Source organism: Mus musculus, chromosome 2, assembly GCF_000001635.26.
Source record: "Mus musculus strain C57BL/6J chromosome 2, GRCm38.p6 C57BL/6J".
In the NCBI taxonomy this organism is placed as follows: Eukaryota; Metazoa; Chordata; class Mammalia; order Rodentia; family Muridae; genus Mus; species Mus musculus.
The window spans coordinates 178468026-178488397 of NC_000068.7; the positions used below are offsets into that span (position 1 = coordinate 178468026).

Here is a 20372-nt window from a genome sequence, read left to right on the forward strand (position 1 = left end):
CCAAGTGCTGGGAAGACAAGCATATACCACCATGCCTATGATTTGTCTTGTGGTAAAACTTCGTAGTTAAAAGAAAAATGTGTGTTTGTGTGTGTTCTCTTTACAAGATACAAACTGGTTCATGATCCAGAAAATTGGGTGACCGTGGATGAGAAGTCAGGAGTGGTGACCACCAAGAAGCAAATAGACCGGGAGTCCCCTCATGTGAATGACAGTTTCTATACAATCATCGTCCATGCAGTTGACAACGGTGAGTGGGGAGGCAAGACTGGGAATGAACAGTGCTGGCTCTGGCCTCCTAAGGGAGGCCATTTTTAGCATCACTGAGGAAATTATAAAATAAACATTGTTTTCACTTTGACTCTATGCTAGAGATTATTTTTGATAATAACTCCCATAATGGCAAACCAGGGACCAATACTGCTGAAAGAGGGGCAGTGTTCACTCAGCAGAGACAATTAAGCCAGTGAGGAGTCTGCAATCATGCCCACCCGTCTCATCTGCCCGTAAGATAATGCAGTAGCTCTTTGTCAAGCCCAACGATGTGTGATAAATATTTAGCAGTTTCCCGTACCTGGGACGGCTTGTAAGCTCCAGCAAATGTGACTGAGTGGAACACATTTGTCATAAACCAGGACGAGTGATTTTTAAAACATGCCTTAGCACATTTCTCAATATTCCCACAAGGCTGAAGTTAAACGCATCCAAATATAAAGCTGCATGTGTGAACATTTTCAAGTAACATTAAGGATCATACTTAAAGAACTCTGTGGATGAAAGCCCAAGCACTGTGGACCCGCCCAGCCCATTTGCATAATTATCTGGTGGAATGTTAGGGAAGCAAGATGCTAGCCGATGTACAGGAAGGGAAGCCAGCCATTCGGCACTCAGGGTTCCATGATTCTGTTATGGATGGCTTCATGATTCCCTAATCTATTTTTAATTACAAAAGGTGATTTCTAAATGATCATAAATTTGTTGCCATGGTCCTATCCTGCCCTCCCTTGGGGTCCCCAGTCCATCAGAATAATTCAGAAATGATGTCCTGGAGTGGAGAGACAAGAGAGTTTATTACAGAGGAAAGTGGGCACCTGAATGAATGAGAGCGGACAGTGGCCATAGGGCCCACTGAGGAGGAAAGCAAATTACGCTTGGAGGAGAGTGGCTAGTGGCCAGAGAGACCACCAATAGCTTTCATTGTTGGTCAGGCCTCTTATACTTTTCCTACAGTCTCTAAACCTGGCTCTTCCTCGAGGGGGCATTTCCCTTTCCAGTGTCTGTAAGGTCTTTGCTCATTACCAGAAAACCTTTAGTGGGTAGCAATGATCAACAGGCAGTCTGATTGATTGCCATGTCTCCACCTTGGGCCAGAGTCCTGCGTTTCTGTCCCTGTTTTCACCAACTGCTGATCATAAGGGAAGATCCATCCTCCATGATCCACAAAGCTGTTAGTATCTGAACTTGACTCACGTGTGGTTTTAGCATCACAGCCTCCTTTTCCCAGCTTTCCCCAGTACACTTTATAAGATGGTGTAGTCTGTCATCATAGGCAATGTCCCCACAGGCTGGAGCTGACCTCATCTTCCCTGGGGATCCCCCATGCTCCCCTTTGAGAGGTACCCAATTCCTTCCCAGCACCACTGCACGTACCATGACTGACTGACAGGACATGTGATTCTATTTCTACTTCTTCTTTTAAAACCCATCAGGAACAGTTCATGCTGCCCAATACTCCGATACTTGTGTGTGTGTGTGTGTGTGTGTGTGTGTGTGTGTGTGTGTGTATGCGCGCGAGCATGCCCGAGTGATCATGATTGCACTGGAAGAGTCTACCAAGCAGGGCCACACCCTGACAGAGAGGCTATGGACTCTCACAGGCACCCCACTCTTCAGGAGCTACTGATACTACTGTTCTGTAAGTTCATGTTTACCCTCTCTCTTTAATATTGTAACTTCTATTGCCTGGGTTCTGTCCTCTCCAAGGCCTTCCCCCGCTGACTGGCACGGGGACTCTGATGCTTTTCCTATCTGATGTCAACGACAATGCTCCAACCCTCCGGCCCCATTCCCGACACTTGGAGGTCTGTGAGTCGGCTGGGAGCCAGCCCCTGCTGATAGAAGCTGAGGATGCAGATCTGGACCCCTACGCTGACCCCTTTACTTTTGATTTGGACAATGCTCAGGGAGACGTGGAAGAGACTTGGATGCTGAGGACAAAGCAGGGGGAAGGTTTGTATGTGTTGGAGGCTAATTCAGACTGGAACAAACTGTGATTTAGGGTGGGGGACACTAAGTCATCTAGTCTCAAGTACACTTGGAGAGCCTAAAGTCTGGAGTGCATTTTGTGGGAGACCAGCCCTGCCAGAAAGGACTCTGGACATGAGGTCTGGGGTGAACTTGCCTCAGTGGGGTATTACATGCCTGCTGTCACTGCTGGCCTTCTTGACACCATGGATGAAGATGGCTGCACACTCAGATGTCGGTCTCTTCTCTTCTCTCTCCTAATTTTCATCTGGGTCCTTGTCCTTGTAGTGAAGAGCAGCAATGGCTGTAACAATGTGAACGGTGCTCTTTGAGTCCAAGAGCATGCTACCACATGAGCTTTTGTGGGGAAGATGTAAAGAAATGTCTACTTATCCCAGTTAGAGAGACTGACAGGCCAAAGGGAGGACTTCATCCTAGCCCAGCTTGACAAGATGGGGGTTCTTACAGGAGCATGGATGAGTCAAAGGCAGCATCCTGTGGGTGTAGGCAGCATCTGTGGGTGTAGGCAGGATTCAATGGGTATAGACTGGATTCTGTGGGTATATGCAGGATCCTATGGGTATAGACTGGATTCTGTGGGTATAGGCAGGATTCAATGGGTATAGACTGGATTCTGTGGGTATATGCAGGATCCTATGGGTATAGACTGGATTCTGTGGGTATAGGCAGGATCTTGTGGGTGTAGGCAGGATCCTGTGGGTGTAGACAGGATCCTATGGGCTTAGGTAGGATCTTATGGGTATAGGTTAGGCCCTATTGGTAGAGGCAGGATCCTGTGGGTCTAAGTTGGGTCATGTGGGTATTGAAAAGATCTAGGCAGGTATGGGCAAGATCCTGTGGGTGTGTAGATCAGATCCTGGAACTTTTTAAAGGTGCTTGTTTAGATAGTATAATTTACAGTAAAGTTTAAAGGTTACAGGCATTTCTTCTATCAATAAAGTTGTAACATAGGTTCATGAGGAGTGTTGCTTATATTCAAGAATAAGGGGTGCTGAAAACTCAGGGCTGTAGATCATTTTGGCCCAAGTTAGCACACTTTATCTTGTATCCTCATTTGAGGTGTGGTTAGGAAATTATGCGCTGTCCTTGTTGAAGGCAATTTTGAAAGCATCAATGGGTGTCCAGCAGGAAAGACTATCCAGTTCCTGGGACAAGGGTCCTCTTTTCTGTCCTATCTGCTCCTTGCTTTTCTGAGTTTCTGTCTTGTCCCACTCTCAGAGCCACAGCCCTGGACAGTAGCAAGGAGATACACAGGGGGCCAATGAGCTCACTCATGTCTTTCTGCTCTTGCAGGCCACTCTGCTGAACTCACAATGCTGAGAAGCGTCCCGCCCGGGGATTACTTGGTGCCACTCTTCATAGCTGACAGACAGGGCCTCGCCCAGAAGCAGACAGTCCACGTGAGAATCTGCTCCTGCCGCAGTGGCTCTGAATGTGAGGAGCCTTCGGACACATGGCTCCTGTGGTGGGCCCTGTCCCCAGTTGGTGCAGCACTTATGGTTCTGTCAGGTGAGTGCTTCCTGGGGGCTCAGCCCCTTTCACTGGCCACAGGACAACAGGACATTCTCTGCACGGGTGGGAGATAAGGACGAACTCCAGGCTAGTGCAGGTCAGAGGTTTCCAGACACGCTAATTAACCGAAATTCAGTTTCCATGTGCAGGCAATTATGTAAACAATGGAATCCACAGAGGAACATGGTCCAAAGGTGAGCATATGTTTGCGGTAACCATGGTTACAGCAGTGCACAGGTGTCTAGGTGCCTGAGCATGGCTGAGGTTAATATGGGCACCGATTAGTCCAAGAAACAATAGAATATTCTTGGCCAGTTAATATCAAGCAGTGAATTCAACACAAGTGTAGGCATCTGTCTGAGTCCCCAACACGCTGTTAAGCCTCACAGTCAGTCCTGAGATGGTTCAATGGAACCAGACCCTGTCAGGTAGCAGCTGAGTGGAAGTGAACGGAGCCTGGCCCCCCTTGAAGCCTCTTGCAGAGCTGAGCTTGCACAATTCTTTTCTGTTTTATCACAGCTGCTCTCCTTTGCCTGCTGCGGTGCTCCTGCACATTTGGACCCAAGAGGCTCAGAGGCTTCATCCCAAGTGACAGTGGCCACCAGACACTGATTGTGTATAACGAGGAAAGCAAAGTCCCTTCAGCCCAGGTAGTGACTGCAGAGCAGTGTGTTACATGGCAGTGGTGTCAATGACACAAACCCGTACACCACAGGCTTCACAGAGTTACTTATTTTGTGTGTATGTGTGAGTGTTTGCATGTCTGTCTGTCTGTCTGTCTGTCTGCCAGGCATGTGCACTACCTGTAGAGGCCAGAGAGGGTGTCGGATTCCCCGGAACTGGACTTATGAATTGTAACTGTCGTGAGCTGCCCTGTGGTTGCTGAGAACTGAGCCTGCATCTGCTGGAAGAGCATCCAGCACTCGTAACTGCTGAGCCGTCTCTCTAGACCCTCATTTCGTTACTCTTAATTCACGTTTGAGTGACTCACAGGAAAGCATTTCTTCCAAAATTGCACAGCACAGGCAGAGGCATTTGTGTTTTCTATCAGTGTTTCTCAACCACACTACGTTTCGCACCTCGGGGGGGACACTTGGCATTGCCTGGAGGCACGATTGATGGTCGGAATTAGAAGGTGCTATGGGCTTCTGGTGGGCTGAGTTCAGGGCTATAGTCACATATCACCATAGCTGGGGGACACATAGGTGGGGACACAGAATCATCTGGCTCAGTGTCCCCAGTGCTGGCATGAGAAACCAAGCTTAGGAGAGATGATTCTGCCAGGTTGAAGGTTTCTGGGTGGCATTGCGTGGCTCCCTGGTGAGGGGGATCTGAGTTGGCTTCTCTGCCACGGTCGGTCATCCTGAGACAGAACCTCTGCTCCATCCTCCTGCAACACAGAGCGTGAGAAGCACTCTCCCTGGTTTTGCAGGAACAAGAAGGTTTCTGCCTTATATCTTCCTGGCTTCATGTAGCTGAATCAGCCATGAGTTACCCAAGCTCACATTCTCTTCTGTGGCCTGGAGCCATGGAGTCAGCTCCCCAGGTAGCAGATTGGAGGACAATGCCTAAGAAACCACCCGACACAGCTCAGCCTGCATCAGGACCAGCAAGGGCTGGATCTTATGACCTGCTGCTGCTGAAGCAGAGCCTTGTCTCATCCCTGTAGCTACTCTGGGCTGGTCAGGTGGTCCATGATCATGTCATGAGCTCCCCTTTCTGTCTTCTCCGGATCTAAGAAACAGCAAAAATGTCAAAATGAAATTCTGTCTTTTCTGACCATTAGACATGCACTTTCTCTTTGTGGACACCAAAGACAGGCTGTTCTTTGTTTGATTGATTTTTTTTACTCTTTTTCTTGACTCATGGTTCCGGAGATATAAGCCATCCCAGTGAGGAAGGGAATAGGGGCTGGGGTGAGTGGGGTCTTGGGGACAGGAGCATCTGGAATGCCTACTCTCACTGTACAAGAGCTCAGGCCAGACCCAGAGTCATACTGTGACCTTCAAGAGCCCACCCCAGTGACCCACCTCTATGTGCCATGCCTCCTTCCCCAAAGATTCCACGAGCTCCCCCAACAGCAGCTAGAAACCAAGTGTTCTGTCCCAGGGTCTCTAATCCTCTGAGAGCTAAGAGCCAGTTAACCCGAGTTTCGATTCCACGTTGGTGAGCATCAACCACCATTAGGTTATCTTGCTGGCCCTGCCTGGGCTTTTGTGTATAAAATGATGTCGGATGTTTCTATTCCCCTGCAGCCTAATGGACTTCGAAGTTAATTAAATCAAAGTCATGTCACACACTGACAAGCGTGGAGCGTATGCTGGCAGCTGACCTCATTCCAACACGTGCATGCCTATTTGTCTCACCATCTCATGTGACCATGCCAGCCAATATAGCTCCTATACCAAGGACATTCTGTTCTTTGGGAAAGACTCCTTCTGAGATGTCATCCTCCCATGTTGTCACATTCGGCTGCTAGGATGATTGCTGGAACCATGTGGATCCGCACCCCACCCTGTCTATGGGGAGGCTGCTGGGCCCCACTGAGGCACCCATCAATGTTGGAGTCTCTCAGGGGTGATTTCTGATTTCTGCCGCGTGAAGATAGAATGAACCTGCAGGCCATTGCACGTACCTTAAGAGAGGGTGACTTTTGAGGTCTGGGGTCTTCTATGATTGACACAAAACTCTGCACAGGTAGGGAGTTCAGCCTCCCCACCAGCCACCGCAAATAACAATCAGTAAAGCATCCCCTCTTGCAAATGCGCCATCCAGGTGTGGGGGACAAATGTCTCCTCCCCGATGACATTGCTGTCATTCACATGTGTTAGGTTAGGTTAGGTTGACGGCACGCAGGAAGCACAGGGGGAAGTAGAACTCTCAAAGCCCACCCCTAGGTTGCTTGCTGACCTTAATGACTGACCTCAGTTAACTCTGACCTCTGTCATGTTTCTTTCTCTGGTTTGCACAGATGCAGCCAGCTGGGGAAGACCAGATGCCTGCTCTGTCCTTCAACAGAGTTGTCGCCAGTGCCAAGCCTGGGGCGAAGGCAACACACCTCTGTAGCCTCTGTCTGGTATTAGTTCTGAAGGAGAAACCCCCTGGCAGCTTCCCAGGCCCACATGTGATGAGGCTTCTGGACAAGGACCTGGAGAGGAAAGATCTTCTCCCTGTGCAGTTCAGTGTAGTTTAGGACTGTTTACAAACGTGTCCAGCGTTCCTTTCTCTAAGTAGTAGCTGTCCCCATCTTGAAAGCCAAAAATTGAGCCTGGGCTGCCAAATGAATGGCATGGCCAGGGTCTCTGCTTACCTTGTTCATTCAGTCCTGCAAGTTGAGAGGTCTGCCTTGTGCCCATAATCACAGCCATGATGTGTGGGCTGGCACTGCTTTCTCTTTCCTTCTCTAGTCTGGAAGTTTCTGGAGTCCAGAGCATTACCTAGGTGTGACTCATTCGGCAACCCCGAGCTGTGCTGTGCATGCCCAGGCCCACTGCGTTCACCCTAGAACAGGAGAGGGGTATTGTGTCTGTTAGTTGCTTTTCTGTGATAAAAACACCATGAGCAAAAGCAACTGACAGAGGAAGGGCTTCAGGTGTGACAGGAGGGGAGTCTGTCACAGAGAGGTATGGCAGCAAGCAGCAGAGGCAGGAGACGAGAGATCACATCCTGCTGGCACACCGGAAGCAGAGGAGGAACTGGAAGTAGGGTGAGAGTATAAACTCTCAAAGCCCGCCCCCAATGACACACTTCCTCCTCACCAGCTCCTTCCTGAAGGAGACACAACCTCCCCAGACAGCAGCATTAGCAAGGGGCCAAGTATTCAAACACGAAATCTCTGGAGGACATTTTCAGTCAATCACCCCCAGGGATGTCCTTACTTTACAGGGGAGAAAACTGAGGCATTTTGGCCTCTCTGGGTTCCCTTCCTGGGGTCCCGTATAAAATGAGCACATTCATGGTGACATTTAGACCAGCCTCTCTTCACACTTTCTCAAAGCTAAGGAGCCACTTAACATCTATTGCTAATTCAGTGCTTTAGAGTCTGCTGCAAAGAAGGCGCTATCTCCAAGCCACTGTCGAGCTCCACTGCCAGCTGCATTCCCTTTAAGGTGTGGGTGTGTGCTTGACCTTCTTTGAAAGTTTTCTTTATTGCTGATTGGCCAGTCTAAATTAAAGAGGTTAGTTTAATTAGGATTTTATTGGTGTGAAGAGAGCATGTCCAAGACAACTCTTATAAGGGAAAACAATTCACTGGAACTGGCTTACAGTTCAGAGGTTTATTCCATTATCATCATGGCAAGCAGCGTGGTTCAGTCTATTATCAACCTGACAGGAAGCATGATGGCATGCAGGCAGATATGGTAGCTGAGAGTTCTATATCATCAATGGGCAGCAGGAAGAGAGACACACTGAGCCTGGCTTGAGCATGTGAGTCTTCAAAGGCCTGTGACACATTTCCTACTCCAATGAGGCCACACCTCCTAATAGTGCCACTCCTCGTGAGCCGATGGGGGCCATTTTCATTCAAATCACCACAGAGATCTTATGCAAACATGGCCTCTTAAATCTAAACCATTCCATTTGCCAGCGTCCCTTTCCCCATGAGCTCACTCACTCACACTAGGGAGCGGTGTCAGTCACAGGAGCTCTGAACTCCACGTCTCACACCAGCAGGTATGTCAGATACCCGTGTAGGAGGATCTTCTTTCCCCACTCTTCTCCCCTCCCAGTCGTCCGTTTCTCTGAGGCTCTGAGCAGGAGAGGCCTTCAGAATCACTGGGGTTGGCTAGCTCCTTCTGGGGAGGAAATATCACCCAGAACAAACCAGCGTTTCTCCCAGAACCTTGGTGTGATCCTGTCATGGACAGACCAAGTACCCTCTGCTCTGAGGACTATGGAAAGTTACAGAAGGTTGCTCCTCACTTTAGTCACCTCACCAGTGACAGGCAGAGGGAAAGGGCCCTTCGAGAAGATTCCAGAGTGCAAACACCTACACAATAACAATGTAAGAGGAGGAGCAGCTCCTGAGAGCTGTGAAACCCAACATTTTTCTTACAATTGTAACTCGTGTTGGTAGCTGTTGTGTGAGGGTTTGGGGTACCTCAGTTGGCAAACTATTTGCTGTACACAAGGACCAGAGGTCAAGATTTAGAACCCACGTAAAACAAATAAGTGTGTTGGCCACTTGTAACACCAAACCTGGGAAGGCAGAGGCAAGAGGGTCCCGCTTACAGTGACCCCACCCCATATACATGCCACTTGTTTGATAGCTCTTACCAGACAAAGCACATCTCAGCTCTTCCACAGACAAAAGCAGTTTCTTGTATCCATCTGAGGGCACCAGAGCTCAATCTATAAGATTAAAAGCATGCTAGCAAACAATCCTACTCTGCTGCCAAACAGAATCCTGGTTCCCAAACCACACAACGTGTAACCCTTTGTGCAGGCTCTCTGATGTGAGTGTCCCTGTGTACAGGCTGTGAGTATCTGATGTGAGTGTCCCTGTGTACAGGCTCTCTGCTGTGAGTATCCCCATGTGTAGGCTCTCTGCTGTGAGTGTCCCCATGTGTGGGCTCTCTGCTGTTAGTGTAACTGTGTGTAGGCTTTCTGCTGTTAGTGTCCCTGTGTGTGGGCTCTCTGCTGTAAGTGTCCCTGTGTGTGGGCTCTCTGTTGTGAGTGTCCCTGTGTGCAGGCTCTCGGCTGTGAGTGCCTTCACTGCTGTCTTCAGTACTCTCCCTTTTAACCAAGAAAAACAGAGTTATCTCAAGGACTCCCAGCCATGCCTCTGATTTATATGAAATCAGCAAAATGTCTTTCTTTTTTTTCCCCTTAAACATAAGGGTTGTGACACTTTCTTTGAGCCAAGAGGAGTGAAAACTTTGCTGTCTTCCACCCCGGTAAGTAGACATGCATGGTACCACAGGCACTGCCTGGTCAAAGCCACTAAAATAAGTGGAGAGACAGAAGTTTCAAAATACAGTCAACACCCAACACACGTGGCTCAGAAAGGGTTGAGACAGAACCAAGGTGGTGGCTCAGTCTGTAAGGTGCCCAGCAAGCATAAGGTTCTGAGTGGGCACTGCAGTTAGATGTCTCCCTGAGGCTCATTCACTGATCAGTCATCCTAGCCAAACTGATAAGTTTAAGGTTTACTGAGGGACCTTGTCTCACAAAGTGAAGGTTGGGAGCCAGTGAGATGGCTCAGAAGGCAAAATGATTGCCACTCTAGCCCGATGACTAAAGTTCCATGACTAAAGTTCCATCCAGGAATCCATGGTAGGTGGTAGCAAAGAACCAACTCCTTCAAGTTGTCCTCTGACCTCTGCACACACTCCATGGCATGGACAGGACAACAGTCGCAGTCATACACACACATGTGGGCACAGGCACACAACTAATACATTTTAAAAATAAGATAAATGTAGAGTGGCCAAAACAACAGCTGACATCAATTTCAAGCCTTCACACATACATGCACACACATGCATGCACCAGAGACATAAATGTACTGCACTCCACACACACACACACACACACACACACACACACACACCAAGTAGTTAAGCACACAGAAAGGCACATGGGCATCGGTCTTTGCAGATTCCTTGGCTGCTGAATTGCTGCATACTTGATCCTAGCGGATGCATTTGCGTTTGTCTCTGCACTGGCAGGCGTTTTGAGATGTCAGGCTGCTGGAGATAGGGTGGAATGGAGAGATCATCTAATCGATCCATCCCTTCTCCTAGCATCATTGGTAGCTGAATCCTTCTTTTTCAGTGAAATCCTACCAACCATCCCTTCTAAATAAGGCAAATGAGAGGAGGCTTTTATTAAAGCCCGTATTTGATGGGGTATTGATATAATTCACACTTATTAACCAAAGTGATGGGTTCAAATAATGATTCTGATAAAACCTGATAGCACTTGATTACTGCGGTGAAGTTGCAGAGGAACATTTCCTAAAACCTAGTTCTCCCCTTGTTGGGAATTGCTCTTTGAAGAATCAAGAAATGTTTGCTATGTCCCTGGAATCACCCCAGATATCATCAGCATTTGAGCATCTCCGGTCAACCTATGGAAATTCTTGTTGATTCATTAGACACAAGAAAAAAAACCTTAACTCAAGTTTTATAAAAGCCAATTGGCATGGCATTCCAGATGGGATTCAAAATGATGATGACCACTTTCAGTTATATTGCAAAAGTAACGTTAGAAAACACAGTTGGCATAATCCATAAACACCTAAGAGGAAGTGAAGTACTAGTGAGTGATGACAAGATCACATGACCCAGGGCCAGGGGCTGAGACCAGAGAGGTGCCAAGTCAGGAGATGCCACTGTCCTGGCTATGGAAGAGCCTCCTATAGTGTGGTGTTAGGATGCTAAGTTGGCTCAAGGCAAAACCAAATTGAGTCTTTGGGAAGAAGCCAGGCTGTCTTCCAGCCAAGATTAGAAAAGGCGTGATAGACCCTGGGGTTCTGTGTTATATACAAAGCCTGCATTCCTCAGCTTCTGTGTGGGGTGTGTGTGTGTGTGTGTGTGTGTGTGCATTGTGTATATACACATGTATGTGCATGCCTGTGAGTGTGCACGCTTGAGTGTGTGTCTGTGTGCATGTGTGTATGTGCATGTGCCTATGTGCATGTTCCTTGTGTGTATGCATGTGTGTGAGAGTGTGTTCATGGGTTTGCATGTGTGCAAGCATGTGCATGTGTATGTGTGTGTGTTTGTGTGTGTGTGTATATGTGTGTGCATTGTGTATATACACATGTATGTTCATGCCTGTGAGTGTGCACGCTTGAGTGTGTGTCTGTGTGCAAGTGTGTTTATATGCATGTGCCTATGTGCATGTTCCTTGTGTGTATGCATGTGTGCAAGCATGTGCATGTGTATGTGTGTGTGTGTTTGTGTGTGTGTTTTACACACTCTGGTGTGCACACCTGTGGACAGCTGTTGATGTTCACAATCATCCTCACTCACCTGCCCAACTCTTTTAAGGTGGGCCTTCCAATTAACCCAGAACTCCCTGGCATGGCTGGTCTCACTAGTCAGCTTGATCTAGGGATCCCCCCAGCCCTGTCTCTGCCTTTCAGAGATGAAAATACCGGCATGCTGCAGTGCCCACCCAGAATTCACGTGGGTTTTGGAGAGCCGAACAGCCATCTGCTTGCTTACTTTACAAGCCCTTTAACCTCTGAGCCTTAGCCTCCCTTCACCCGCAGGGCTTGAGTCTGAAGGCCTCCCTAGAGAGGAACATGGAGCTAACCTGAGGGCCATCAGCGATGGTGCCATATCTAAGCAAGTGCTCCTATCCCTGGAAGCAGGCAGGCAGTGTACCCAGGACTGTGGGTGTCAGTCCACAATTGTCGCTGTGGTTGAATCTCTCAATGTGGTGAGCACACTGCTAGCTATGTATTCTCACGTGTAAGTGTGTATGTATTGAGACACATATGCTCAGGTCTTGTGCATACATCTGTGTGTGTAGACAAGTGCACAGGTCTGTCATCCAGGAGATATTAAATTGGCCTAGACCTTATTGTCTTTATGTATGCCGTTTGGGACTGGACATTTCTAAACTCAAGATGATAATAAGTCATCTTAGCCTCAGTGGGCTGTGAGTGCTTTATAGGCAGAGGTCAGCGTGCCACTTACACTTTGCAGTTCCTAGCAGCTTGTCATTGCCCTGAGACAGCCTCCATCTCCTTTGTGACATTTTTTGGGATCTCCTTCACCAATCATATGAGAACCCATCAACCCTCTTCCTTGCTTGGGGCCTTTACTGCTCTTCTACCCGGAAATGCCTCTGCCTCTGCCTCACCCCACAACCCCCATGCCCCCCACGTCCTATGGCCCCTCCCCTGCCCCATCCTGTGGTCCCTTACTCCTGCCCTCACCATGTGGCCCCTACCCCTATCCCCCTACCCCTATCCCCCTACCCCTATCCCCGCTGTGTGGCTTCTCCCCATCTGCTCTGTGGCCTCTACCCACCCATACCTGTGGCCCCTCCCCCACTTTGTAGCCCCTCCCCTACGTCCCACCTTGTGGCCCCTTCTCTCCCAGCCCTGCCCTGTGTCCCTCTTCCTATCCCCTGTGGTCCCTCTCCTCCATGCTCTTGCCCTGTAGCCCTTTCACTCCCTTCTTATGATTCTTGTCCTAAGTGGCCTTTCTGGTTCTAGCTGGGTGAAAGACTCTTATTGCTTCATGTCATTCATGGCTCTTCATGTTTCTGTTACTCTTGGGTGCTTGCCTACCGCATGCATGGTGTGAATTGAGATTAAAGTTGTTGACAGCCATGTTCCCAGCAACTGGCTGGTCTCCACACAGGACTTGGCATGGGGTTGAGCTGGGGAACCACCAGGTTCATGCTTAGCCACTCCCTACTGTTGTACACTTGCTCTTTGGACAGCTCTTAAAGGTCAGATAGATGCATTAACCTAGCAAACACCCATGTGACCACCTCAGAGAATGTCCCGTGCTGGCCATGAGCAAGGCCAAGGGGAATCACAGGAAGGGATTTTGGGGAACACAACCATACACAGAGATTCCCCCAAGGGATGGGGTTCATGGGAGGGACCCTGTTGCTGCTGCTGGATAGACTCCAGCCTCCTTCCCTTCAAGAGTGTTTTTACCTTGGTGTGGAAGATCTGGCAGTGGCCCTTGCCGGACCTCCCCTCTTCTAGCACAGAGGGGAGTATGAGCCCTTGTCTTTGGTCTGGTTCTACCTCAGTGTTGAGTCTCTGCTGAGGACTGGAGACACAGGCACAGGGAGTTGTGTGGTGAGTGCTGCTCAGGCTAGAGCCTGCTGCTTCATTTTGCAGGTCTATCTGGATCGTATGGTACCCAGACAGCAGCCCCTGCAGCTGCTGGAAGGAAGAGTGGTGGAGGCATGGAGCCAGGTAGGTACTCTTTTTGTCCTTACACTGTCAATCATCCCTTTGTTTTTCCCACTCTGCTCTGAGTCTGACTGGGCATGCTCTCTCCTAAATTGCTGTACAGGTCAACCAAGGCTGCCATAACATGATGTTATAGTCTGATGGCTTCCACCACAGATCTGTATTATTTCAAACTTCATCAGAGCCTCTCATCTAAGGTTCTGGGACCCTGTCTCGTGAATCTTTATGATGCTGTAGGCCTTGGGGTGCTCATCAGAGCCTCTGAGCTGAGTTTATGGAATCTTGTCTTATGCACCCTCATGATATCCTGCCATCTCCATCTCTGGTGCTAAAGTACACAAGAGACGGGACTGCGGGGCCCCATGACCCAAGGCAGTGAGACTGACTGTATAGGTCACAGAGGTTTAGGGCTCTCCCAGAGTTGGCTCCTCTGTATCTCTCCACTATCCCCTGGTAGGCAACTGCATCTCTGTATCTGCCATACACTCCTGCCTCTGGGTCCTGCAGTGTGCACAGCGCCTGGTAGCCGCTGTTATACACAGCAAAGCAGATCCAAGCAGACCCACCAGGCTCCTGAAGGGGAGGTTTTCTGTCCAGATCTGGGCTGGAAGACCATTTCTCAGGCCCTGATCACTGAGGGGAAGATCCTCGAGGAGCCGTAATATCTCTATCTCTGTCTCTCTCCTCTCTTTCTCCCTCTCTGTCTCTTTGTCTCATTGTCTCTGCCCCTCTCTGTTTCTCTCACTCAGCCACATAGAACTTCTATGAGGGAGCCCTATCCTTGCAATGTGCCACATTTCCATCGCAGGCAAAGAAGCCAACAGGAAAACAAAGCAAAACAACAGCAAGAAAACCTGAGGGGAGGCCAGGAAGGGCATATTTTGACTCTGCTTCAAAGGCTTCAGCCCATGTTGGCTGTCCCCATTGCTGTGAACCTTTTGAACACTTGAACATCATGGTGGTGGGGAGTCATAGCACAGCAAAGGTGCCCAACTCAAGGCTGCCAGGATGAAGTGAGGAGCAGTAAGGAGGAGCTGGGACGAAAGAAAGACTGCAATGATACAGCCCCAGTGACCCACTTCCTCCAATCAGGCCCTGCCTTCCCTCATTCCATCATTTCCCATTGGTGAGGTCAGTCTTCAGGCTCCAATCACAATCAAGAGCCCCTCCAATAGCCCTGCCCCTGACATCACTTCAGAACTCTTCAGGAGAGTAATCGGTGGAAAATTAAATATGCATTTGTTACAAAAGCTCCAGGAGGAAGGTTGGCCTGAAAACCAAGGACCAGGGAAGCTATCCATATGGTTGAGCTATGAGGATGGAGCTGGGGCTTAGCATGGGTCACTGCTCCTCCCTCAGATTGTTGACTATGAGGGCAGAACTGTGTCTGGGCATAGGCCACTGTCTTCTTTGTGGGAGAGCTACGAGGAACATATCTGGAGCTAGAATATAAGCCACAGAGTCCAAACCAGCCTACCTGGCTACTGAGCAATATCAGTGAGGCCAGGACTTCCTAACCATGAAGCACAGTTGGACAGTTAGTTCTACCCCATTGCTAGAGATTCTGTGCACAAATGAAGCCATGCACCTACACACACAACCTCATGACCATCACATGAGCTAACCATTTTCATGTGTGCACATACCTAGCTGAAGTTCAGCAGGCAGTACAGACAGGGCTACAGGTCCCCATGCATCTAGGCAGGAGAAGGCTGCATTCTGCTAGAGGAGCCCCTCCCCCTTCCCCATGGCAGCCAGACAAGCAGCTTTGTGCAGCACAACTTAAGCCCCGAGTTCCATAGTGTGAGGAGAAGAGAAAAGGGAAACTCAAAGCTCAGATGAGAAGAGCAGTTCTCTCCCTCACGAGCCTTCAAACTTAGCCGGTGGTTTGTGATGAATTATTGATCTTAGGGGACGCTGGAATTGCTGAGTCAGGGTGCGGAACCCTGCTGCTTGGCCGCCAGCCTTAGGGGTTTGAAGTTGAATTCTTGAGGCGCAGCCCCTGCTGCTGATTCAGTTTTGCTCTGCACATAGCAGGTCTGTCATGAATTATCTATTTAGCTTGCCCAACGGACGTGACTGGACTCCTAACATCTGGGCCAGGTCTGGAGTTCACCTCTCGGCTAAAAGAGTTCCCATTCTTCTCCACCACCTGGAGATGGAGTGGATGGCAACAGGATGCCACAGCCCTCAGATAACAGCCCCAGAAGGTGTGTGGGATTCACTACTGTCTGTGGGCACCCGACTCCATGCATAGAGGAGGCTGGGTTTCTGCTCTGTGGAGGGACCAGGGCTCTTGTGACACAGAGGGAACTAGAGAACAGCTGGCCACCAGCTGAGAGTACAATTGATGATTGGCACTAAGAAAACATGTGCATCAGGTCTTCAGAGTTCCCAGCTTCCCCTTCCCAGGCCTTAATCCACTTCCCATATCATGCCCTGAGCCTTCACATTCCAAGTTCCAACTACAGTCATCTCCATTCAAGGTATATGAGTCCCTCTTAGCTAAGGGCAGGTTAGGAAGACCCACTGGACCCATTGCCAGCATAACTGATGGACGTGGCTCAGTTTCAGATCATGCCATCCTAGAAATAGGATGAAGCTCCTCTTCCAACCCTCCATTTCTTTGCTATTTATCTGTCCACCTCTCTTTTTGCTTTCCATTCATCCATCTACCCATCCATTCATCCATCCACCCATCTTCCATCCACCCATTCATCCACTGACCCACCCACACATTCATCCATCCATCCATCCATCCACCCATCCATCATCCACTCATCCACCCACCATGCACCCATCCACCCACTCATCTATCATCCATCCATCCATCCACCTATCCATTCATCCTTCTGTGCATACATATGTACATATCTCCATATGTTTGTCCCTTCATCCTTACCCTTCCCCCTCTCTCTTTCCCTTCCTCCCTGCATCTCTCTACTAACCTTCTCTCTACTATCTATCCATTCATATCTCTACACATCTCTCTATCTTTCTACCTGCCACTTACCCATTAAACTCTTAAGTGACTCAGAACAACAACAACAAAAACAGGAAATGCTGCTAGAGAGATGTCTGGACCCTGAACACTGAGCTGGAGTTTACAGGCAGGAAGTTGTCAGCAGGGAACCTCATTGATGAAGAAGAGCAGCAGAGGCCAGGAGGAGAAGGAGCCAGTGACTCAGCATACCTAAAGCTCTACATGTGAGGGGTGGGTCTGTGCATAGAGACAGGGTAGGAAGACAGGTCCAGTCAGGTGGAAGAACTTCCTTACTTGGAATTTGACTATTGCTATGGATTTAAAGGCCAAGAAATGCTATTGAGCTTAAGGAGGATTCCAATTAGGTCAGAGGCTGGAAAATTCAGAGCATGGACAAGAGTATGGGAATTGGAGAGAGGATGTATTGTATGGAGAGGAAGAGGAAGACTCGGAGTGACCTGTTTCCTGTCAGAGCGACTTAATAGGAAGACCCCTGCTTCTTGCTCACATCACAGTTGGGAAGCATCAGAAGGAAGCTTCCAAATGGGATTCATGACCCAGTGTCTCTCATCCATATGTGATTCTATCACCTAGGAAGAACTCAAGGACATGTGACTAGGATGGAGGTCACCACAGGCCTTGTGGCCAGGTAACTATTCCTGATGCCTGTCGTCCACAGGTTATACTCAGCCACTGTGCATATCCAGAAGGCTGGAAATAAGGTCTGTAAGGTGCCTCTGTGAATAGGAGTTGATTACTTGACTCCTTGTATTTTCTACTACAGTAACTGGAGAGGGGAAAGGGCCTGAGGCAGTGGCCAAGACATTGGAGAAGAGGGAACAGAACCATGTATGTGAAGGAGTAGTGGGTGGGGAGCCAGGAGCAATACAAGGATTCTATACACAGTTGCACTGCTGGGGATGCCATGGTGTGAGCCATGCTGGGGTATCACGCGTTCAGTGCTTCACACAGCCTTCCCTAGAATGCCTTACCCAAGCACCATAATTCAGCATACATTTCGGTTAACTTTTGATGATACTGTGAGCTAACCAATGGTGTTCATGAAATTATGGAGTATTTTTTGTTATATTTTATGTTCACTGGATAAATATATCCCTATAGCTTCTAGGATCATCTGATGCAGTCTGTTAACCAACTTCCTGTAAAAATCCAAATAGGAAATGCTTTAGGACTTGAGGGCCAAGTCTAACATCTATGTATGGCCAAGCTCATACATGGCTGCCCTATTGGCTTGGAAGCTTGGCTGTGTTGCAAGAAAACTTTATTTTCAACAAGTGTTGGGCTGAGTTTGTCCCCAGGATTGTCATGTGTCAGCCTCTGTGATCTGATGCTTAGGAACTCTGGTAGAGAAGGCGGTTGGAGCGCAAGAAGAGGCACTCTTGGGGATGTTTATCATGAGGTCTGTGTGCCTTTCCCTGTGTAGTAGCCCAGGCAAGATGAGGTAGAGTCTTTGGTTCTGGATGTGATGACATCAAGTGTCCCAGAGACTGAAAGTGATCACCCGTCACCTGTGTGAGGAAACGTGTGACACCCTGACTTGTGCATGCGAATGGGAGGTCAGAATGTTGTGGGAGTAGACAGAATGATGTTTAAGGGCAGACTAAGTGGGGACCACCCTTCCCAGGAGACAGTGAAGGGTAGGTGGACTGGAAGGGCATTTGTGTGTTAGGAAGGGTCCTCAAACAAGAAACATGGTAAGGATGGAAAAAGAGAGGACACTGGCCCAAGTGAAGATCCAGGTGAGCTATAAGCAGGAAGTATTCAGGATATGGGAGGTTCAGTACTGTGCTGAGGATGAGTGCACAGGGCAGCAAGAAGGGTGAGAAGTCCTGGGGCTCTATCAGCCCGTTGGTTGGTTACCATCATCATTGAAATAGTGAAAAAGAAGCAGACAACACATCCTGCTTCAGCTTGCTGCTGCAGCTGAGTCTGTAGGGCCGAGGCCTTCTTCCCACATGCACTTCAGAGACTTTCCAGCCAAGAGGACCCTGATGCTGTCTGCGAGTCTGTAATAGTAAATGTCTCCTTCTCTGGCTTTTTTCACAGAAGCTCCAGAGTATTGATGTTCTGGAAGGTGACACTGGCTACCTGCCTCATGTTTACAGAGAGGAGGGCGAGTGTGAAGGAGCTGAGACCCTCAGCTCTCTAACCTTCTTGGAGCAGGACCTCTCCCCCAAGTTGCTGGGCTGCTCGGGCTCAAAATCTACTCCCTCTGAAGCAATGTGTTTTACATCAAGAGTTCCTTCATAAAGGTGTATGAGGGGCATGATTTGGGAAATTGATCACTATTCATGGACCTCTCCTTTTGTTCTTTATTCTTAGTCACTTCCTAGTCTGCGGTGGTTTGTGTTACAGTCACTTGGGAAACATCTGGGAGATGTACCTCTGGCATGCCAGTGGGGGTTTCTCTTGTTTGGGTTAAAAGAGATGGGAAGAGCTGTCCACTGTGGAGGGCGACATTCCCTAGGCTGTGGGTGATGCCATTCCCTGGCTGGGATCATGGACTGTGTACATGGAGAAAGCAAGCTGAGCATCAGCGTTCACCACTCTCTGCTTGCTGATCTCAGAAGAACATGACTGGCTGCTTTAGACTCCTGCCACCTCGACTTCCCGCCCTGATGAACTGTACCCTTGAACTGTGAGCCAGAATAAACCCTTCCTCCTCTAAGTCGCTTTTGTCAGAGTGTTTTATCACAGTACGGAGAAACCTAAGACAGGGTCTTAGGATGAGGACCAACTATGGATCCGAACTCAATGTCTTGATAAAACAAAGTAGAATGGTGGGTTGTATGCTTTACAAATGGGATTTATCAGACTTTCTGGAAAAACTTAAGTCGAATCATGTATTCTTTGCATCTGTTCATGTCCCAGCTCAGATGGAAAGTGAAAATCCAACCCATAGATCACCTGGCTATTGGGGCTAGCAGTAAGCGATTCTGGGAGGAAATGAAAATGGGTTTTGAAAAGATTATTTACATTTCTGTAATTGTCATTCTGCTCCATTTTAAGTGGAGAAGGCTAATAGATGGGAAAGCATTTCCTAGAGTATTTATAATAAGTACTTTCAGTGATGTTTTAAAAAGATAACAGTCCCTTTCCATGCTTTGATTAGCTAAGCCAGCTATGTTATTTTGAGAAAAAATAATTAAGCTTAAAATCGTATAAACAGAACGTGCTTTGAAATCTAAGACACACCATGATTTAACTTCCTCCTATCAGTATAGTAAAAGGATTTTTAAATTTTTGAAGAAATATGTTCTGACTAGATTTTTTGTTTAAACAAGACCATAACATTTTACTGGATTTTCTTGTCCACCTGGTGTTCATATAAATTTTATGGTAGAAGTGGGGTGGGTGGGACAGGGTGGGAGCATTCTTTTAAAACGTATACACAAGGGCATGTGCCCTTTTAAAAGTCTGTAAATACTGTCTCAAAGGAGTTTGTAAATACTGACTCAAAAAAGTTTGTCCTGTGACTTAAATATGCGCACTGTGACATGTGTATCCATGAATACACACCATGCATGCACACACAAATAATAAAACAAAAAAATATTTTGAGTCTTAGTTGTTGTCCAGGGCTAATAAATGGTCATCAGGTCTTTCTAGATATAAGTCAAGAGAAAGAAAATGACTGACATGGAGGAATCTGGCCCAACTGTCTGTTTTATTGACACCCAGCCATGTTAGTGGCACCAA

The 20372-nt window shown here is 48.3% G+C and overlaps 1 protein-coding gene across 4 annotated transcripts in view; it reads left to right on the top strand.

Moving 5' to 3' along the window:
- Cdh26 (cadherin-like 26) overlaps positions 1 to 19341 on the top strand; it is a 56852-nt gene extending 37511 nt beyond the window's left edge. For 3 of the 4 annotated variants that reach the window (NM_198656.2, XM_006500670.2, XM_011239950.1), the window contains 7 exons: positions 108 to 250; positions 1984 to 2229; positions 3559 to 3774; positions 4297 to 4427; positions 9618 to 9674; positions 13595 to 13672; positions 18720 to 19341. In NM_198656.2, coding sequence (NP_941058.1) covers positions 108 to 250; positions 1984 to 2229; positions 3559 to 3774; positions 4297 to 4427; positions 9618 to 9674; positions 13595 to 13672; positions 18720 to 18923 — 1075 coding nt within the window. In that variant the 3' untranslated portion in view covers positions 18924 to 19341. The remainder of the gene's footprint in view (positions 1 to 107; positions 251 to 1983; positions 2230 to 3558; positions 3775 to 4296; positions 4428 to 9617; positions 9675 to 13594; positions 13673 to 18719) is intronic. The other variant, NM_001291189.1, reaches the window with a different exon arrangement.
- Positions 19342 to 20372: the final 1031 nt, after the last annotated feature.